Raw genomic sequence first — 20,014 nt, forward strand, 5'->3', positions numbered from 1 at the left:
GCGAAACCGATGTCTTGCGAAGTGACTCCTCTTCCTGAAGATCGCGTAGGAGATTATAGGGCTTTTGAAATTTTGGGAGTAGATTTAGCTGGCCCATTGTTTTTGAAAAACGGTAAGAAGGTTTGGATGGCACTCTTCACATGCGCTGTGTACAGGGCAATCCATCTAGAACTGGTGACTTCGTTATCAACAGAATCTTTTCTTTTGGCTTTAAGACGATTCATAGCCAGACGTGGCAGACCACGAACTATTTATTCTGACAATGGGACTAACTTCCGAGGAACGTATAACGAAATGTCTAAACTTAACTGGGACATAATAGAGAATGAGGCAAAAATAAAGAGAATAGTATGGAAATTCAATCCACCAACAGCCTCCTGGTGGGGAGGTTGGTGGGAACGGCTAGTTCGCATGGTTAAAGAACTTTTAAGACGTTCTTTGGGAAAATCGGTTTTATCTTATGAAGAACTGGAAACCTTAATTTGCAATTGTGAGTCGGTAATTAATTCTCGACCTTTAACATATATTTCGGAGAACTCTGAAGATGCTATCCCTTTAACTCCGTCAATGTTTTTAATTGAAAATTGTACTTCGAATGTAGCAGATATAGATAAAATTGACTCTCAGCATTTTTTGAGAAGAATTAAATACCGCACAAAACTTCTTAAAGATTTAAGGAACCGTTTCCGAAAAGAATATTTGGGGCAATTAATAATGAAACAACCACAAAATAAAGTAACCCGGTTGCCTAAAATTGGGGAGATAGTCTTAATAGGCGATGATTTCAAAAAACGCTTGTATTGGCCTTTGGGTAAAATTATAGAGAAAATTCCTGATCGGGATGGCAAAGTTCGAACAGTTAAACTAAAAACTCAGAATGGGATTTTCATAAGGCCCGTTCAGCGTATTTATCCACTAGAGATACAACTAAGTGAAAATTATTTAGTTGAAGAGCCTAACGTTAACGACGATAAGAAAAACGATCAGACTGACGTACAGCATATAAAACAGAAATTTACGTCGTCAGGACGGCTTGTTAAGAAGCCTAATGTACTAGACCTTTTTAATAGGATAACATATGTTTTTGAGTCGTTTGCCACTGACTCAAAAAGGGGGGAGGATGTTGCATAATCGAGAAAATATTGTTAAGAATTTTATTATTACTATTTTTTATTATTATTGTCTATTTTTCAAAAGTGTGTTTTTGTTTTATTATTGTGTGAAGTTGTAACTATATGTCTTTTCTTGTGTGGCAACAACGCTTCTGTAATTCTTCAATTTGAACTTTTGGATGTGTGCCAAGTTTGATGGCGTAATGCTCTGGTGAGAGCGTCGATTGATTGTGTAGATGAAACATGTTGTTTCAGAACGTTATTTCTTTAAAATATGTAAAATAAATGTTTTGTTTTCTGAACTCGGATTATGCAAACGTTATTTAGTTTCAACAATACGTTTTTGCCTGCGTGTTTAATGTATAACGGACGGTGTAAGCTAAAATTATCTAATTATCTATTTCAGTTAATGTTAATGATTGCATTCTTCCTTAATCTTCGAATTGGATCCCGCTTATTATTTTTGCAGACTGTAAGAGCAATTTTATAAAAGTAAACTTGAACTTTCGATTATGTCAAATAGAACTTCCAAAGGATCTACAAAACGAAAGTATGTTTCGATGTCCAACAAAGTGGAACTGCTGCAAAAAATTGATAAAGACATGAAGAATGTGACAGAGAGGTTAGTGAAAACAAAAAAATTTCGACTGACAAGTTAGTCGATATTCTCGGCACAGCAATTAACGGGACTTGAACAGCGGAACTTTGTAACTGAACAAGAAATTATGTCTGTTTATAGAATTAAAGAGAAAGTATTATCACATAAAACGAAGCAACTTAAACAACTTACATTGAAAGAAATGTTTAATAGAGTAAACAAATAAATATTAAGCTTTTTTTTTTTTTTTTGTAAATTTTGATATTTAGATCATAATTGTTCTTTATTTCAGAAATTACGGTTTCATATTTTAATTTTAGAATTTCTGCACGCCATCTTACGAGATAAACTGATGATCTATAATCTGGAAAAATCGATAATCCGGAATCGCCGAAGTCCCGAAGAGTGCGTATTAACAACTTTTGACTGTATAAATATGGCTAAGAGATCAGCTGTCAGATAATATATTTTTATAGGTTATCATTCTCATAATGTCATTAAGGACAAATTAAAAATTAATAATATTTAATGATGTTTCTCACTATGTGTTTAAAATAAAATATTCTTAATGCAATCAGCTTAAAAAAAGGAAAAATTACATCAATTGATCACAACATACTGTTCCTCAAGATCCTGAATAGTTAGCTGTAATTTCTTTTTTTCTGCAGTAAGATTTTGATTTCTCTCCTCCTCCTCTTCTATTCTGGCTTCCATATCCTGTAAAATATCTTCCAATTCTTGCTTCCTTGCCTGTAGCCTTAATCGCAATTCTTCAGCCTCTGCACAAAGCTCAGTTTCTGCTTGTAGTTGCTCAGCAAGAGTTGTCTTTTCCTCAGATAACTACACAGAATAAAGCACAGATTAATTTATTTATCTAGAAAAATAAATAATTAAATAGTACACAGTATTACAGTTTTATACAGAAATGCAGTCTGCTTTAACTATGCAGTGATCAAATATAAATGATGTATTATTCAATAATTGGTACAGATTAATCTTAAAAATATTTATAACCTAATTTTTAGAACCCAGCCTCAGTTGTTATTTTTCTTTTCATAGTTTGTCACTGTAAGAGTGGCAACCATCTGATTTTTGTTGTAGTTCTTTGGATTTTGAAAATAAATATGACGCTTTGGAATTCTATATGTAAAGTTATTTTATTCTAAGTTTATTACGAGAAAGAAGAACGGTTAGTTTTTGCAAATCTCGAACAGTAATAATTGTGAAGGTTAATAAAAATTAAAATCATACAGCAGTTTTCATTCAAATCAAACAATTTCAAAATATGTGGGCAACTCAAGTTGATATGATTATACACAAAGTGAAACAAAGCATCACATGACAAATTAAAAAAATATTACATTACTACCACTACAAATTACATAAACAAGTATTACTATTATAAAAAATGCATCAATAATGCTCAATTATTTGTGGCATATAAAAAGAGATGTTTAATTTACTGGCACTTGAAGCCATCTAACAGATTATAACAGAATCAAACATTTTGGGGGGAAGAGGGAAGTCACATAAAACTTATTTTTGCAACAAAAAAGGCAACATCTTATGAGGTTTAATTCTCAAATCTATAATTAATAGCTATAGATTAAAATAAAATTCACAGTTGAAAGATTTAAAAAAATATTAACCCTATACAGGCATATAAAAATACATGAAAAAACCATGTATTTTTACTAGCTAGACAAAAATTAGCGAAGCTAATTATTTACGGAAGATCAGCTCAGTATGGAGGGGGAAGACATGTTAAATGATTTCAAACACACTGAGAAGCATCATGATGTATAACATTGTAATATATCATGTATGTGACTATATTTTAATTCCTAGATCTCTATCTACCCACAATCACAAGTTAATGATATGTAATGATCAATGAAAATTACAAGAAATGCTATTAAAAGATACAGCTTTCTAAATTCCAATATCTACATCCTATAGGGATTAGATAAAAAGTCATACATTAAAGACGAAAAACTTACTGGCTGCCAGTAATTAAATATGTAAATGAACAATGAAGATCATTGGTTCTGTGAGTCTACATTTATAGAATTAAATATTAACAATTATTTCTAACCTGTTGCAACTTTTTTTCTAATTCAGATATTTCAGATTCAGCTTTTTCCATTTTTTCCTTTACTTGTCTTAGTTCATCTTCTTTTGCACTTAATTTTTCTTCTTGTTTCGTTACTTGAAGTAAAGGTTTTACCTATAAATATGTATTAATATAGAAGATTTAAGCAATACAGTATAAAATAAAAAACTAATTTTTTCTACATATGAATATTATGCAAAATATTTTAGGCTGATTATTTAGTCAGAATTTCTGCTTAGAATTTTTACAACTATTCAACATCCTTTTAAATTCAAAAAATTTTTTAACTAAATTTTTATGAGTATGCTTTGTCATTAATGCTACCTTTAAATGCCAAAAAATAATTTCAATCTCAGAGAAGACTATTTTATAATTTTTATAAAAATGAATGCATTGTTTAAAGAAAGTTTTCAGGACTCTAATCTCCCTTTAAAGACCTTACATCACCTTTAATGCTTTGCATTTAACACTGTCTATTACATCAAGATATCCAATTTTTAATGAATTAAACATATGACTACTCCAAGCACCAGCAACCTTTTTGGAGTGGGTCAAAGTAACCAAAATGTATGCATTAAAAAGATGTTTCGTCTTTTTTGGTGAATAGCTTTAAACAATAAACTTTAAACATAAAAGCAAACATGACAGAATGAACTTTATTTTTCTCTTTGATATCAACGGTTCCCCTGTTGCTGAACTTGTGATGTCAGTTTAGTCAAGTCTGGCTTAAGACAAATACAAACATCTGAATTTTGGGTAGTTAAGCTGTTCCTGTTCTTACTTAAAATAAATTTCATAAGTGAAAATATTTGCCTGCATTTATAAGTTTAACCGAATGCAGACAAAATAGCTTTTGAAATTAACTTTTAATGATTATTCCTTCAAACAAGAACTAAATTATTATTTCAGATATAAAAGATAAATTTCCGTGACAACACAGACCTAAAAAAGCTCAGAACATATTCATTATGAAATTTCAATCCCTTTTCTAACATTTATTATAAAATGCACCCCTTATTACTTCATGCAATCAACTTCCATAATAAACTCAAGACTTCGTCTAAGTTTATTATGGAATTCTTGGTCTAAGAATTTCAAAATAATTGCATTTTTAGAAATGAATCATATTGTTTCTAAATATACATTTATACTTTTTATGGAAACATACAGTATAAGTCAAAATTTGGATGTCCAGTGCAAGGAATTACATAAAATCTTGACTTCTCGATAACCAGATATCCTATTATTATTATTTGCATGCACACTTGATATTTTTCCAAAATAAAAGTTGGAGAGTCCAAATTTTTAATTTCATTTCAGCATTAAATAAAATACTACCATACAAAAGAAACAATCATTTACTAATATAAAATTTGTATTATAAATAAATTGGTTTCATAACTGCCATTTTGCTTGGCATAAATCTTGAACTAAAATATTCTACATCAAAACATTTTGATTTTACACCTACTGGATAATTTGTGTTTGCAATGCTATTATGGTAAGTTATTATTTTTTGCTTTCCTCACTGAGTGATTATCACCACATGACAGCTTTAAAAATAACTCATGCAGTGATATCTAATTTTTTTCCCCAAAATATTAGTAACTGAACACCAAACACTATGGTAAACATTTTATGCTGATATTACACCTAGCAATGATTACAGACTTCAGCTAACTGCACTGCAAAGATCCAAAAGGTTATATTTAGTGCTATTTGCATGGAGAATAACTGCTTTGTTACTCAGATAAGCCCAGGACTTAGCCAGAGCTGGTGCAGCCATATCAGGTGGCCAAATTTAAAGGAAGCACATTTTTAGAATTTAGAGATACACTGAACAACAAAATTAAGGTATAGTAAAATTTTCTGAATTTTAGGAAGGCAGTTGGATGCAAAATTTTTTTAATTTACGGAAGTACTTTGGCAGCAGAATTTAGACTTATGGAAACTGCTCCGGACCACAAAATGTCTAGCACCATCCTTCGATCTTAAGTATATGCAGGAATTTTTTATTTGGGACTCAAGATAAGATTTAAACAGGCATGAGAAATTGACACAAGTATAATAAATTACTTAACTAATATAATTCAGCCTTAACTTCATCAGCATGCAATAGAAACAAGACAAAATTTAGCAGAACAGCACATCTTTAGTGGCCAAGCTCATGATATATCTTGACTAGTGTAAAGTGGATGCTACCTATGGATGACTGCCATCAGTTTGAAAGTTTTCAGATATTGCAAACAAAAAGAGAAATTTTGCAACTTATAGAATTCGTAAGAAATGTGAAGAATTGACAATAAATGAAGATGATATAACATACATTTTTCATTGTGATGATAATCACAATGAAATTAAAAAACGGCAAAATTTGGAATACAATTCTGAATCCAGAAAATATCCCCCCTGACAGTCAAGAAAGTAACAGAGAGGTTGTAAAGAATGGAAAATTTTTGGTTGACAATTTAGTGTGAACTCTCCATACAACAATTGCAGGATTTGAGCAATGGAACTTCATATTAACAAGGAGCAATGGAACTTCATATTAACAAGAAATTATGTTTATGTATAGAATTAAAAAGGAGCAACTTAAAAGAACATACACTAGAAAATTTTTTTAAAAAAGCAAACAAATAAATATTTGGCCTTTTCTTGTAAATTTTGATTTTATATAGGTCATAAATGCTTCCTTATTTCATATTTTGAATTTTATTATTTCTACATGTTATCTCACTAGATTTAAGCTGACAATGCAATATCCGGTAAAATCCTAAATCTGGAATCAAAGTCCTGACAAGTCCACATCTTAGACTTTCTACTGCATTAACTATTTATATTGTGTAGATACATACATTAACATATAAACTATTAAAAGTAATCATATAATCTGTGGTAGTGGCTAATGAAACATTTAGATTGAGCTTAAACAGGATAGCTTACTTTGGTATAAAGTCGCCACCAAGACCAGTTCCTCAGTTTTAAATACGCAGCACAATTCCTCTGAATAATTCTGATGGCATTCAACTGCTGTAATCTCTTATGGAAATTCCTAGGTGGTGGAAAAAAGAAAAGAAAATGTAATATTATTTTTTTCTGGTATGAGGGAAGGACATTTGAAAATGCAAAATGTTAAAATTTAAAATAGAAGTGCTTACCTTCTAGCTAATGCACCTCGACAAAACGACTGAAATTGAATAATTAAATCAGATATCTTCAAGTCTCTTTCTTCTTCTAAATGAGCTAGTACTCCAGCACGAAAGAAAATTTTACTTTGACCAATTCTATACAGGTTAGGATCAAGATCCAAAGCATAAATCTGTAAATATAACAGAAATTTTCATCAAACTGTAAAAAACAATTTAATTATACAAAATATCTTCAATATAAAACAAATAAATTTATAACTTGTTTAATAATTTATCAGTAGAATTTCAAAAAATAGGACAGTGCATAATAATACTTGCATTACTGAAAGCATGAAAAATGCATGATTATTAAAGGTCACAATCATTCCCAAGAAGAAGCAGGACCATATTTCATAGACACAATGTAAACACTATTCAGTTGTCTGGCTATCCAGGTATAATATATTCAATGACTGATATGGTAGTTAAGTTGACAGAAGAATAATAGCAAGCAATGGAGACTTGTGTACAGTTGACAGTGCCTCTCAAGCTGAAAGTGAATAATGATGTTAATGAGCTTATTTTGTGTCATGATAAAGAACTTACGGATAATAAACTTATTCAGATGAAATCATTCTCCAAAGAAAATTTAAATGCTAACCCCCAGACATTAAAAAATTTTCAAAAAAAAAGGACCAGCTGAGGTTTTTAACCTGACAGATATGAAACTACCAAAATTAGACTAGATAGTTCCAAGCACTGATTAGCAGCTGCATCTGTTGCTACAAGGCCATCTATGATGGAAAAAAGTGAGTAGTCAGACAACCTACTTTAGTTTGTGAGATGCCACTCACAACAGTGCCAAGATAACAACTCCATTAAACATGACTAGCTTCAGCTTTCCACATTACCAAGGCTTGGAATTGCCACATAACGGCAGTTGTCTTCTTAACTGTCCATTTCTAGTGCCTGCTCTAGCATTACAGAACCAAATAATTGTTACAACACTTTTTTTTTTTAATTTGAAAAGTGTTATATCACTTTGTTTTTACATAATTTCAGAGTTTATATCAGAGAAAGTATTTAAATTTTAACTTATTCTATTTAACCCTGTAACTGGCAACGCTGTATACATACGACCTAGAATATTTTTTGTGATACCTGTAAGAAAGTATATATATATATGCATATTAAAATTATGTCAAAGAAATTAAGCCAATATATTAAAAGTACACAAATACTAGGAGAATTTTTACATTAAAATCAAGAAATTTTTTTCTCATAGAAGTTTTGGGAAATTTGTGCTTTCTTAGTGAAAACAGTCAGGGTTTAATGTAAATATGTAGATAAAATGATAGTAAATACTGCAATTTCTTACGTAGTTATACTTAAGCAATTTACAAATTTCATTTATGTAAAATTCAAGTTGCATAAAGTTTATGGAATGTATTATTTGTATAACTCAGGAACTTACTATAAATGGAGTAATAAAATATAAAGCAATAACTTCTCAGAAAAGAATCAAGATGAGACAAAAATATGAATTAAACAGTTAACATTTACAAAATTACAAATGGCATTCTAAAATGAAACCAAATTTGAGGGCTAATTTGTTATACGAGTCAACCTACGTTTTAAAGAACTTCAAAATTTCATCTATTATATGCAGAAATTTCCTTGTTCTTGCAAAATTTCTTTTTAATGTACTGTTGATCTAGCATCAAAATTTTCTCTAATATGGTAGACTTACAATGATGAATAAGTTACGTCAGTTATTTTTATTCCATACTGCTTCTTTCTCCACTGTTTGTCCAAAATGATCAACACTGTCAGAATCTTATTGTTTCCAATGTTTTTGCTTTCCAATGTTATTTTTTCTATGTTTTTTTTTTTTTTTTTTTTTTTTTTTTGAGGGGGAGGGGATAATTTTCAATTTGCAACAAATTTAGCTTCATTTTAATTCATTCAAAATTACAGAAGACTCTTAAAATATAATATTTTAGTTAAGAAACTATGAATTAACTTTTTTTTTTTTTTTTTTTTTTTTTTTTGTGCACAGCCTTAGATTTTCTGAAGTTACTTAAAATATCCTCAAATTGTTTTATAATTTCTTGCAAATATTTTTGTAATACAACATAAATATTTTCAATAAAATTTCAAGTTAATGTTTGCCTTTTCCCTAATCTTTCATGAACAAATTAGCTATTGTTGGAGAAAGAGACAATAATTAGTTATTAGCTTTTTCCTATGCTTTTCTGTTGTAGTATTTCCTGCACACAAAACAGAGTGATCATAGAAAATATTTGAACAGCATACCAATTATTTCTTTTAAGTTTTCTTATTTATGAAGAGAGATAAACATAATTGCAGTTATTTATCTGCAGCATATTAAGATATATAACACATTAAGTTTAATAAAAAAGAATAATCATTGGAAGGTCCATGCCTCCAAAAGTAACTTGGCATGCCTTAAAAAACTACCATTATTATGAAAAGCTTTCACAGGATTTTCCAAAGTTTCATTTATTCAAGCTACGATTAATTTCCCATTCTCATTTGAAATGTGCTTTACTAAGAAAATGCTATTTTTATTGCTAAAACAACATAAATAAGAGAAATTATTTAGCTGCTTGTTAAATCTTCTGTACGACATGCAGAAACACGAGATAGCAAATGAACTACAATAAACCATTCCATTTAAGAAGAAAATGGTAATGGAGGTAAACTATTTAGTTCAGGAGCTTAACCTTCTTGCTGCGTATCCCAAGATTTCCACAGACAACGTAGAAGTATCAAAATTTGCACAACCCGCGATTTCCACGAGTATGAATTTTTGCTGTCTATTTAACTGTGCAACCCACTCTTTCCTCATTCAAGGTTTCCTTTCGGCTTTTCTGTAATGTTTAATTGTTTATTTAGATGTGGGCTAACAGATGACGTTAGTTATCCCAATTTCTACAAATATACAAGAATATTAATTCAGAAGTCAAACAACAAAAATCAGCATTATATTTACAAAATTTTCACAGGACTAGTTTCGATGGTTTTACCGAACCACCATCTTCAGCTGCAAAACCGCAAATGAGCGGTTTTGCAGCTGAAGATGGTGGTTCAGTAAAACCATCGAAACTAGTCCTGTGAAAATTTTGTAAATATAACGCTGATTTTTGTTGTTTGACTTCTGAATTAGTATTTATTCGGCGTGTTATTGTGTCTTAATTATACAAGAATATGTCATGTAGCATTTTGCGCTCGCTTTTCAGAGTTCAAAGATGTCTGGCAGGAACTGTTTCTCGAGTGATATAACCTATATTCCTGACGATATTTCCGACACAGATAATAGTTCCGACTCTGATTTCAAGTATATTGAAGATAGTTATAGCAAAACTGATGAGAATTTCTCGGAATCCTCTGCAGATAGCGCTGAATCTGAAAATCTAGTTTCTATTGAAAACGTTCGACAGTGGTACAAAATTGATATATATGTTTTGATTGATTGAAAAAATTGATATATATGATATATAGTATGTATGTTTTACCTTTATATTTTATAAAATAAATCATAATTTAACCAATATTAATTTTCAAAATTTTCCTTTTATATAATTATTCTTCAATTTCAGTATTCTGACAACCATTTTTCTATAATCTAATTCTATATTGGGGGGGGGGAACTCTTTTACAAAAAATTTTTTGTACATTTTAACCCTAAAATATATGTAGATTTGAAATATGTAATAAAAAATACACAATTTTTGAACTTACTTTGATAAAAAAAAGTATGCAGTGAGAGGGTTAAACATTTCAAAGAAGCAATTCAGAACAATAATTATCTTACCTCAGCAACACTTATTTGACATAAAACTAATCCTAAACATTCTGTGTGCTTGCCCTGTCTTGGACGACTCACAGACTGAATTAGTCATGCCCTTTTAAATTTTTGTCATATTTCACATCCTCTAACTGGTTATAGTTGAAGGCGATATCAAAGGTGCTAGTCAGCGTCCTGAATTCAAGAGCCCTTCACAACAGACATGGTGCAGATCATTATAATTCTGACATTATCTGTGAAATTATTACTCTTGTAATATCAAGTAGAGGCATTATTGAACAAATTAATTCCTCCTGTAGTGTCACAGCATGTTGTTTCACACCTTATAACAGCTCAAAGACTGTGACTTGTGAGGAGGCTGTACATACGAATTTCTGATCTTTATGTGGTCCACTGCAAGATTAATTTTCTTTTTTTTTTAAATGCAGATTCTTGAAAACGTCATTGCTTGGCAAAAGCAGAAAATTAGTGTATACTATTTGTGCTAAACTATAGTGTATACTAAATACTAATACTATTTGTGCTTCAGTTACTGAATTTTATTATGATAATCTCTTTTACAATTTGAACACAATAAATTAAAGTAATAATGAACAATAATTTTTAAAATTTTTCATATTTTAAGTTGTGAAAACAAATAAAAAATTATAATAATTTAGAAAAGAAAATAGTTTACCATTCTTTCACAAGCTAACTTCCCATCCATAAAACCTTTTGGTATTGCATTTGGAGTAAGTAATTCATACCTATGATAACAAGAAAAATGAAGAAAAAAATTACTTTGATGATTGTAATATAATAGCATATGTAATTAAATTAGATAATCACTGAAGTTTAATATAAAATATTAAAAAATATGAATAAAATTCAATATTTATTTTTTTTATAAAATTTTTGTATATTTAATACTTTAAGGCTGACTTCAAAAAGATAATTCTTAGAAAACATGATTCATCAAGGCAGCTTTTATTCATAATAGGGTAAAACAAATTATTAATTTTACCTTTGCCTAAATTCCTGAAATGCTATTCTGTTAGGAAATCCTTGTCTACATATTCTAATACCTTCTAGAACACCATTGCAACGCAACTGGTCTAATACAAGAAGTGCATCAATTTTTCCAGCCTGTAACAATTTATAAAATGATCAGTCTGTAACAATTTATAAAGCTATTGATCTACGCATACATGAGAGATCCAGCAAAAAAATCTTAAACTACACTTTCACTAATTTACAGCAAAGCATTTACCTATAAATTATAAGATTTTGTTTTACATTTAAAATTTATATTAAAGCTGAAAATTCTTATTTGTGAATTAGTTTAACAATTTTAAGAACCTGTCACATGCCAGAAACATCACTCACTGCTGTTTAACGAAACTGTAACAAATTCAGTAGAGGGGTTATTTACATGTAAAATGAAAATGGTTACAAGTTCAGTTGTATATGCAAAGAGAATATGTTTACAATGTCAGTTAAAAGCAAATTTACAGATAACAAAGGGCTTTTTAAGAAGAAAAGCAAACCCCAAACAGTGAATCAGTATGTTCTTAGTGAATGTGCCTTAATTCAAAATGGACAGAATTTACAGCTGATGAACTTTTGGAAGAGAAACAGTTACTGCACTGAAGAAAGATAATTTCTCATATTGCGAGATTAATGCTCATGTTCGGAGAAACTGCACTACAATTATGCAGATGTGTAGAACAGGGACGGGGAAACTATGGCCCGCGGGCGGCAAATTAAAAGAAATATATATTTATATATTATACATCCATCTCCTTTTCTACTTAGTTTAAATGTTATTTTTTCCCTTCATTCATTTTAAAGGATTGATGATCTTTTTATTTTCTCTATTTTTGTTCTACAAAAGATAAATCAACGGAAATACCAAGCACAGACAGCTTTCAATAGGTAAAGTGTTAAAGGGAAGTTCTTTGTTAGTTATAGCTGTAGATTGTCGCCAACAAGCGTTATTTCTTTCTTGGGGAGCAGACATATGGGAATCTGATATAGGTGAAACAGACCTCACACATGGCAGACTGCGCATTTTAAGATCCAGCCTGCCGCTTTTTCTTTTAGCATGAGCTCTAATATTATTGATTGCATATGGAAAGATTGCGGACATATAGCATCATTGTCAATAATGGTAAAATTTTTAAAAGTATAGTGTAGATAGTGCTTGTTTGGGTTATTCGTAAAATACTTCAACACCAAAATGGGTACTAAAAAAATAATGTTGATTCAGAGTGCCATATGCTTTTAATGATAAATGCACCTGGAAATATTTTTTTACATTTGTAAAAGATAAACCAGTGTGTCTCATCTGCAATGAAGCTGTAACAGTCTTCAAAGAATATAACATTTTCCGTCATTTCATATCTGATCATAAAAATTCCAATTATGAAGCAATGTTGAATATGAAAGAAAGCAAAATGCAGAAAGTCTTTGTAAAAATTACTAGACCGACAAAATTTTTAAGAAGGTAAAGAGTATCCAAGAAGCAGCTACACATGGAAGTTACATTGTAGCATACAATATTGCTAAAAATAAAAAAGCTCTCAGTGATGGGGAGTTTGTTAAACAATGCATGCTCCAAGTTTGTGATGTTTTATGTCCAGACAAGAAAAATGATTTTGAAACTGTAAGGTTATCTCAAAAAATGGTAACTTCTAGAATCGAAGACATCAGTAAAAATTTGACATTACATTTAGAGTCAAAGATTGGCCAGTTTAAATTTTGCTCCATAGCTATGGATGAAAGTACTGATATAAATGATACTGCTCAATTAGTATTATTTATAAAAGGTGTTGATGAGAGAACTTTGAAATTACCAAGGAAGTGGCATGCATACGTTCTTTAAAAGGAACTAGATGTAATATTTTTCGTGAATTTCTGGAAGGGCTTTTAACTTTGAAAGTGCCTATAATAAATATATGCAATATTACGACTAATGGAGTGCCAAATATGATAGTAGGAAAAAAAAAATCTGTAATTCTCAGAAGCTTTAATCAAAACTATCCCAAAAACAATGTTGTTTTTTCTGCACGGTGTTTTACATCAGGATGCTTTGTGCAAATCTGCTTTGAATATGAAACACGTGCTTAAATGCAGTCGTGAAGCTTGTAAATACTACTCTATCTCGTGGGCTTACAGGCAATTTTGAGATATTTTCAGTCCGTGCAATCTGAATGCTCTGATGTACTGTATTACAAGAAAGTAAGGTGGCATAGTACAGGATGTGTTTTCGAGTCAGTTTGGCAGCTGAAAGATGAAATTGTGTCATTCTCCCATGAGAAACAGTGTTCTGAGGAGTGTGAAATGTTAGAAGATACAGAATGGTTTTGGATTTTTCACAGATTTTCTTTGTCATATGAGAAACTTGAATGTCAAGATGCAAGGGAAAAATCAATTTATTGATAATGACCCATCTCAAAGCTTTTAAACTAAAACTTAACCTGTTTGCTGGGCAGCTAGCTAATAACGACTCGTCTCATTTCCCGAGATTAAATTCAATACTCTAAGTAAATGAAGAGAAGCTTAAGAATTATGAAGATGGCTTGAAAAAACTGCATTTTGAGTTCAAACGCTGATTTCAAGATTTCAGTGCCATTCAAACAGAACTGGATATTTTTACCATGCCTTTCAATGTAAATTGTAAAGCAGTGAGGTCAGATTTGCAGCTTGAACCAATTGAGTTGCAATCTAATTATCATCTCCAGCAGTTGTTTCTAAATATGTCAAAGTTAGAGTTTTACAAATCATTATCGAAAGTAAGTTTCCCAAATTTAATATCTCATGCTCAGAAAATCAGTGTTAAAGTGTTTTCAACTATGAACCTTAGAAAGAATTATTTCAGAAGGAGATTGACAGATGAGCATTTAGCTTCATTCCTTAGAATCAGTATATCTCACTTCGAACCTCAATATAAGGAGCTTTTAAAAATGAAATCGCAATTTCGTTCATCTCATTAACATATTTAAATTGTAATACTTGTATATTGTTTTAAAAATTCTAGAAAAATGTATCTTGGTCCACCAAATCCCCCCCCCCCCCCCCCGCTTTTTGGCCTGTGACCGAAAAAGTTTGGCAATCCCTGGTGTAGACAATAAAGGAAAATTCATAGAACATATCAGTAGAAGCCCCTAAATCGAGGAGAGCTGCTTAAGCAAATTACGATGAGCTATGAATCTGCTTTGGCAACTGTAAATTTCATTAATGCTTGTTTTGTCTTTTTTTACCCCTCACGTGGTGTGAAATAAAATGGATCTCGTTTATTCATACATGCATACATCCAACAACAATACAATGATATATAATTGAACTTCTTCAGATTAACTTCAAAAAGTAAGAGTTTCAGTTCTATTTTTGATTATTGCTATGTATTGCACTCAACACATATTCGAACTCATTATGCATGCCTTCAACAAATCACCTCAGCCAGTTCAGCATTTGCTGACACTTTATGCAGCAAAAGCTCAAAATTTGCCATTTATTGCTGCATATAGGCCAGCTTTATCTTGATGCTTCATAAAAAAACCTAGCAAATTAAATGTTAAAGAATGAAATTCCCCAACAGATAACTGCAAATCAATTTTATATTCTAGACCCCTGAAACTAAATTTTGAAAATGACCTCTGGAATACTGCATTGTGAAGCATCATAGTGGTTTAACATGAGTGTCACATTCTCTGAAACCATGTCTATGGCATACCATGAGTTTCTGGACCTAGAAGTCTTGCCGCTCTATGGGATCTTCCTAGAGTTATTTTACAGTAGTGCTACGATCCATGTTGCATGCATTGTCCCAATATTTCTTTTGGGATGAACATATACCATTCTTTTTTGCATTGTGCTGTATTCTAATTCTTTTTCTCCCAGAGCACATTAAGATATGATTGCTCAAAAGATGGCCTGTATGTCAACACTCATAGCAATTACTCATCATCATAGATACATAATGAATCTCATAAACATAGAGTTTTTCTTGAAATGCTTATTTCATGTATATAAGAGTGGATTGCTATTAATTTTGGGACATTGAATTTTCTGAAAGTAAAAACAACCAAAAATTAGCACAAATTACAGGCATCTGCAGATTACCAGAACTCTACATACAGACCTTTATTTACAAATTAAGACATAATTCAAAAATAGTAAAAGAACAAGATTCAAAATTAAGGTCTCAATGCACAACCATCTAAAGAATTTTATAAATATATAATAATTTTAGTAGCAAATTCAAAACTTTAAATTTGATTTAATGACATTCGATTTTTGAAAAATCTAAGCAATAGGAATAAAGCTTTTTAATTAAATTAATTATATTTTTTTTAAACATATGTAATAATTTGATCTAAAAAATCAAAATAAAAAAACTGAGCTTCAGAAAGTTTAGAATAAAATAAATGTTACATCTAAAAACAAAATAATCCATGTACCCTTTTTTCATGATTTGGAATAATGCAGCGAACAAAATTGGGATTCGTATTGCGCAATGTTGCCATAAGTTTAGCCAACTGTTCCTTGTATAACTGGCTTACAGTCCTAAACATGCCCTTTCTAGTCCTAGCACCAAACTGAGTATCTCCCATAGTTGCTGCAGCTATACCTACAATTTCAGCTGTAATACAATAACATTTTAACATGAATGTTACAAAATTATACAGGAACTAAACTTGTACATTAGTAACAAAAAGTTTAAAAAAAATTAGAATACTAAAAAATAAAAAAATAAGTTTTAATATTCATCAGTCATGAACTACAATTTATCATTTTGTATTTGGTAATCAAAATTTCTAAATATTTAATCAATAAGTTTCATTTATTTTTAATTTAGTGAGCTTGCAGTAAAAACCATCTGAATATTGAAAATATGTAGCAAGCTTCACAGGAATTTTGACTGTGTTGAAGGAAGATTTGATTATTTGATTTATTTCATTGAGCTTTGCTCATAAATCTGGTAGAGCTATATGCATAAAAAAGATTATTCATCAGATATTAAAGAGTGTAAATGAGAAAATATTTACACAGGTTGTCTATTTAACTTTTTATTACATTATACCACAACATGCATTTATATTTATCTTATTCAACATTAAAAAATTTTAAAGCCAGGAACATATTATAAACTATAATTTTATTACTTTTCCCAATCAAATTTGATTTTCATCTATTAAATCATGCATAATTTCACTAATACTGTCATAACACATATACTTTTATGGCAAAAATTTAATAAACAAATACAAAAGCTGATTTCAGTCTACAAGATGATTAAAATATGTATTTTACTATGCAAAATTTTTAAACTATATTTTTACGTTCATTAAAATGAGACTTATCCTACATACCATCTTTCCATATATGCACAACAAATGGGTCTTGTGAATTCTGAAGCAATGACACAATGTTTTCATTTAAGGGATCCATGTTTTTCAACAGCCATTTATCTGCAGAATAATCAACCTAAGCCAAAGTTAAGGATTACTTAAAAATCCAAATAATAAATAATATAGCCTACTCAGTGAAGTTTGATGAATGATAAAATTAAGGAAAAAATACTTTTATATATTCAAAAAATATCTATACAAGAATAAAATATTCTTACTTTTCCAGCATAATGTATTATGCTAAAATCAGCATTTGCTCTAAAATCAGATTTGATGTATTTAGGATGAACAGAGTGTGATGTATCCAGTTTATCAACAAATGTTTTCACAGTTGCCTTTGGGAACCAACATTCTTCATCAAGCAATGCAAGGATTCCCATGGGCTGCAATATAAATGAATGTCAGAACAAAACATTCATAAATAATAACACTTGTTACTAGAAATACACATTATAAATTTAAAAGAATAAAAAAAGCATATGAAAGTTAAAATAGCAAATAAAACCTCACATTTTCCTGGTGTATAAGATAATATAGTACACAGCTTGACAATTCCTAAGCCACAACTGATTTAAGCACATTTTCATTCTCAACTGGTGCACAATTGCAGGAAAAATAAGCATAAAGGGTGCTTCTGGGCAAGACCTTTTAATGTAGAAAAAGTAGTGCTTCCTTAATCATAAATGCAAGCAGTAATATTTGGGAGAAAAATCATTCTACTAATTTCTGAAAACATTAATATAAATTAAAATTTTTTATGGCAGGTACTGACTGCAGAATGTCAACAAGGCACCATTTGAGCATTTACGGTTGTGGTCAAATAGCGATAAGCAACTCAAGTTACCATAGCAATAGTTATGCCAAAGAATGTTATTTCGTGGTTCCAGAAGGCTACTGATGACAGAACCGTTGGACAAAAGCAAGCTCGAGGTCATAGAAAGACCATCAAAACTCAAGAGGACAGATTTGTCACCCCGTTTACCTCCCCCCCCTCCAAAAAAAAAAAAAAAAAAAAAAAAAAAAAAACTACACCTTACCAGAGACCTGCAGAGCTTACCAATACTGGCAACACTCATTTATGAAAACCACTTCTTGGCAAGTAAATAACATTGACAAAAAAACTTGTTCCATACATTTCACCAACCGCCGCTTAGACGGTATAGTGGTTAGGGGAGTCTGACTGCGATACCAAAGGGCCCGAGTTTGAATCCCGGAGAAGGCATGGATGTAAAATTTTCTGTCCCTTCATAGGAGGTAACAGTGGCCACCTATTAGGTGCCTTCATAATAAATACAGTGCTTAGGGTGATTATTAACAGTGGCCACCTATTAGGTGCCTTCATAATAAAATGATCACCGCTTCTGGCCTTAGTAGTGGCAAATGCTGTTATAGGCAAGTGCCTGCCATTAGTAGTAGTAGTAATAATAATAATAATAATAAACATCACCAACCATGAAAACCACTTCTTAGCAAGAGTAACATCAAAGAGGTTTTACACTGAAATGCTTCAGAGTCATGCCTGTGTTTTCAGTGATTTTTCTTATGCGTGATGAAGAAAAATTTAATAAACAAAAGAAAGAGTTGTTATGATTTAATCTCAATTTTGCCCCTTTTGGAAAGCTTTCAGAATTTATTTAAATAAAAATTAAGTTACTTAAAGGTTAGCTCACTAAATTAAGCACTAAATAACTTGTATTATTTGAAAAAAATACTGGCCTGGAATTTGATATTTAAATGTCAATATTCTTGAAGTACAAAGTGTAAAACAGAAATTTCTTACAAGTATCAACTTTAACATTTCAGATAAAAAATAAATTTGAATTTTTCCTTTGCTTCGTTATTATCCTTATTGCTTATGTATATTTTGATAAAGAACTCATACAGGAAATTTTTAATTTAGTTTTTTTTTTTTTTTTCCCCCCATTTTGTTACAAAAAATTAAAGCCCATCAGCTGCTTTTAGACTGTGCATTCAGCTCACGGTTGAATACCATTCTCATACAGCACGCCTAGATGTATTGGGCAGACACACTGCTCAGAGACAAAGCCCTCCTCAAACCATACAGGAACTCAAAACTGCTTCGAGAGATACATGGACCATATCATTAATAGTTTAGTAGACAGTTTAACAGTCAGATCAGCAGACTGCTAATGGCATACTAGGGGAAGTTTTCAGAAACTGGAAACTTGTAATTACTTATTAACACATACAACTTTTTAACTGGCACAGTTTATGTAAATATTTATGCATATAAAATACAGTGCTATTAATTTCATCATGCATTTTTCCAACTTCAGGATTGGAATGTTGGTTTAATAATTTATAAATGATGGCTGTAAATTCAAATTTAACTATATTTTCCTTTAAATGATTTCAATGAAAATTTAAAAAGTAATACATAAAAGTGTGATAAAATATGTTTCAAATAAAATCCATTTTGAAAAAGTCATTTATGAAATTTTTTAAAAACGAGTCTGAGCAATGAATATCCAAAAGAGCTCTATTCAAATTAGTTTGGGAAAATGGGCCATTTGTATTTACATGTATACCTGTGAAAAATAAATAATATGATTTTTAATGGTTAAAATTTTTACACTTATTTATAAAGTTACCTTTTCAATTAAATCAATCGTAGGTTGCAAATCAAGGCCAAAATCAATAAATTTCCATTCTATTCCTTCCCTTTGGTATTCCTCTTGTTCCAATACAAACATCGTATGATTGAAAAGTTGCTGTAGTTTTTCATTTGTGTAGTTTATGCATAATTGTTCGAATGAATTTAACTATAAGAAACAGAAACACACAGTTATAATTTAAGAAAGCACATTAATAGTCAAGG

The 20,014-nt window shown here is 30.5% G+C and overlaps 1 protein-coding gene across 2 annotated transcripts in view; it reads right to left on the reverse strand.

Moving 5' to 3' along the window:
* LOC118201055 (myosin heavy chain, non-muscle-like) overlaps positions 1-20,014 on the reverse strand; it is a 195,019-nt gene that overhangs the window by 57,661 nt on the left and 117,344 nt on the right. For both annotated transcript variants that reach the window (XM_085819553.1, XM_085819552.1), the window contains 10 exons: positions 19,788-19,958; positions 17,394-17,558; positions 17,137-17,251; positions 16,225-16,406; positions 11,787-11,908; positions 11,460-11,529; positions 6,982-7,142; positions 6,767-6,875; positions 3,806-3,937; positions 2,330-2,550 (listed from right to left, as the gene is read on the reverse strand). In XM_085819553.1, the coding sequence (XP_085675679.1) occupies positions 2,330-2,550; positions 3,806-3,937; positions 6,767-6,875; positions 6,982-7,142; positions 11,460-11,529; positions 11,787-11,908; positions 16,225-16,406; positions 17,137-17,251; positions 17,394-17,558; positions 19,788-19,958 (1,448 nt within the window). The remainder of the gene's footprint in view (positions 1-2,329; positions 2,551-3,805; positions 3,938-6,766; positions 6,876-6,981; positions 7,143-11,459; positions 11,530-11,786; positions 11,909-16,224; positions 16,407-17,136; positions 17,252-17,393; positions 17,559-19,787; positions 19,959-20,014) is intronic.

This window comes from Stegodyphus dumicola, chromosome 6, assembly GCF_044657685.1.
Source record: "Stegodyphus dumicola isolate Sdum_Otavi_A_Nest chromosome 6, ASM4465768v1".
In the NCBI taxonomy this organism is placed as follows: Eukaryota; Metazoa; Arthropoda; class Arachnida; order Araneae; family Eresidae; genus Stegodyphus; species Stegodyphus dumicola.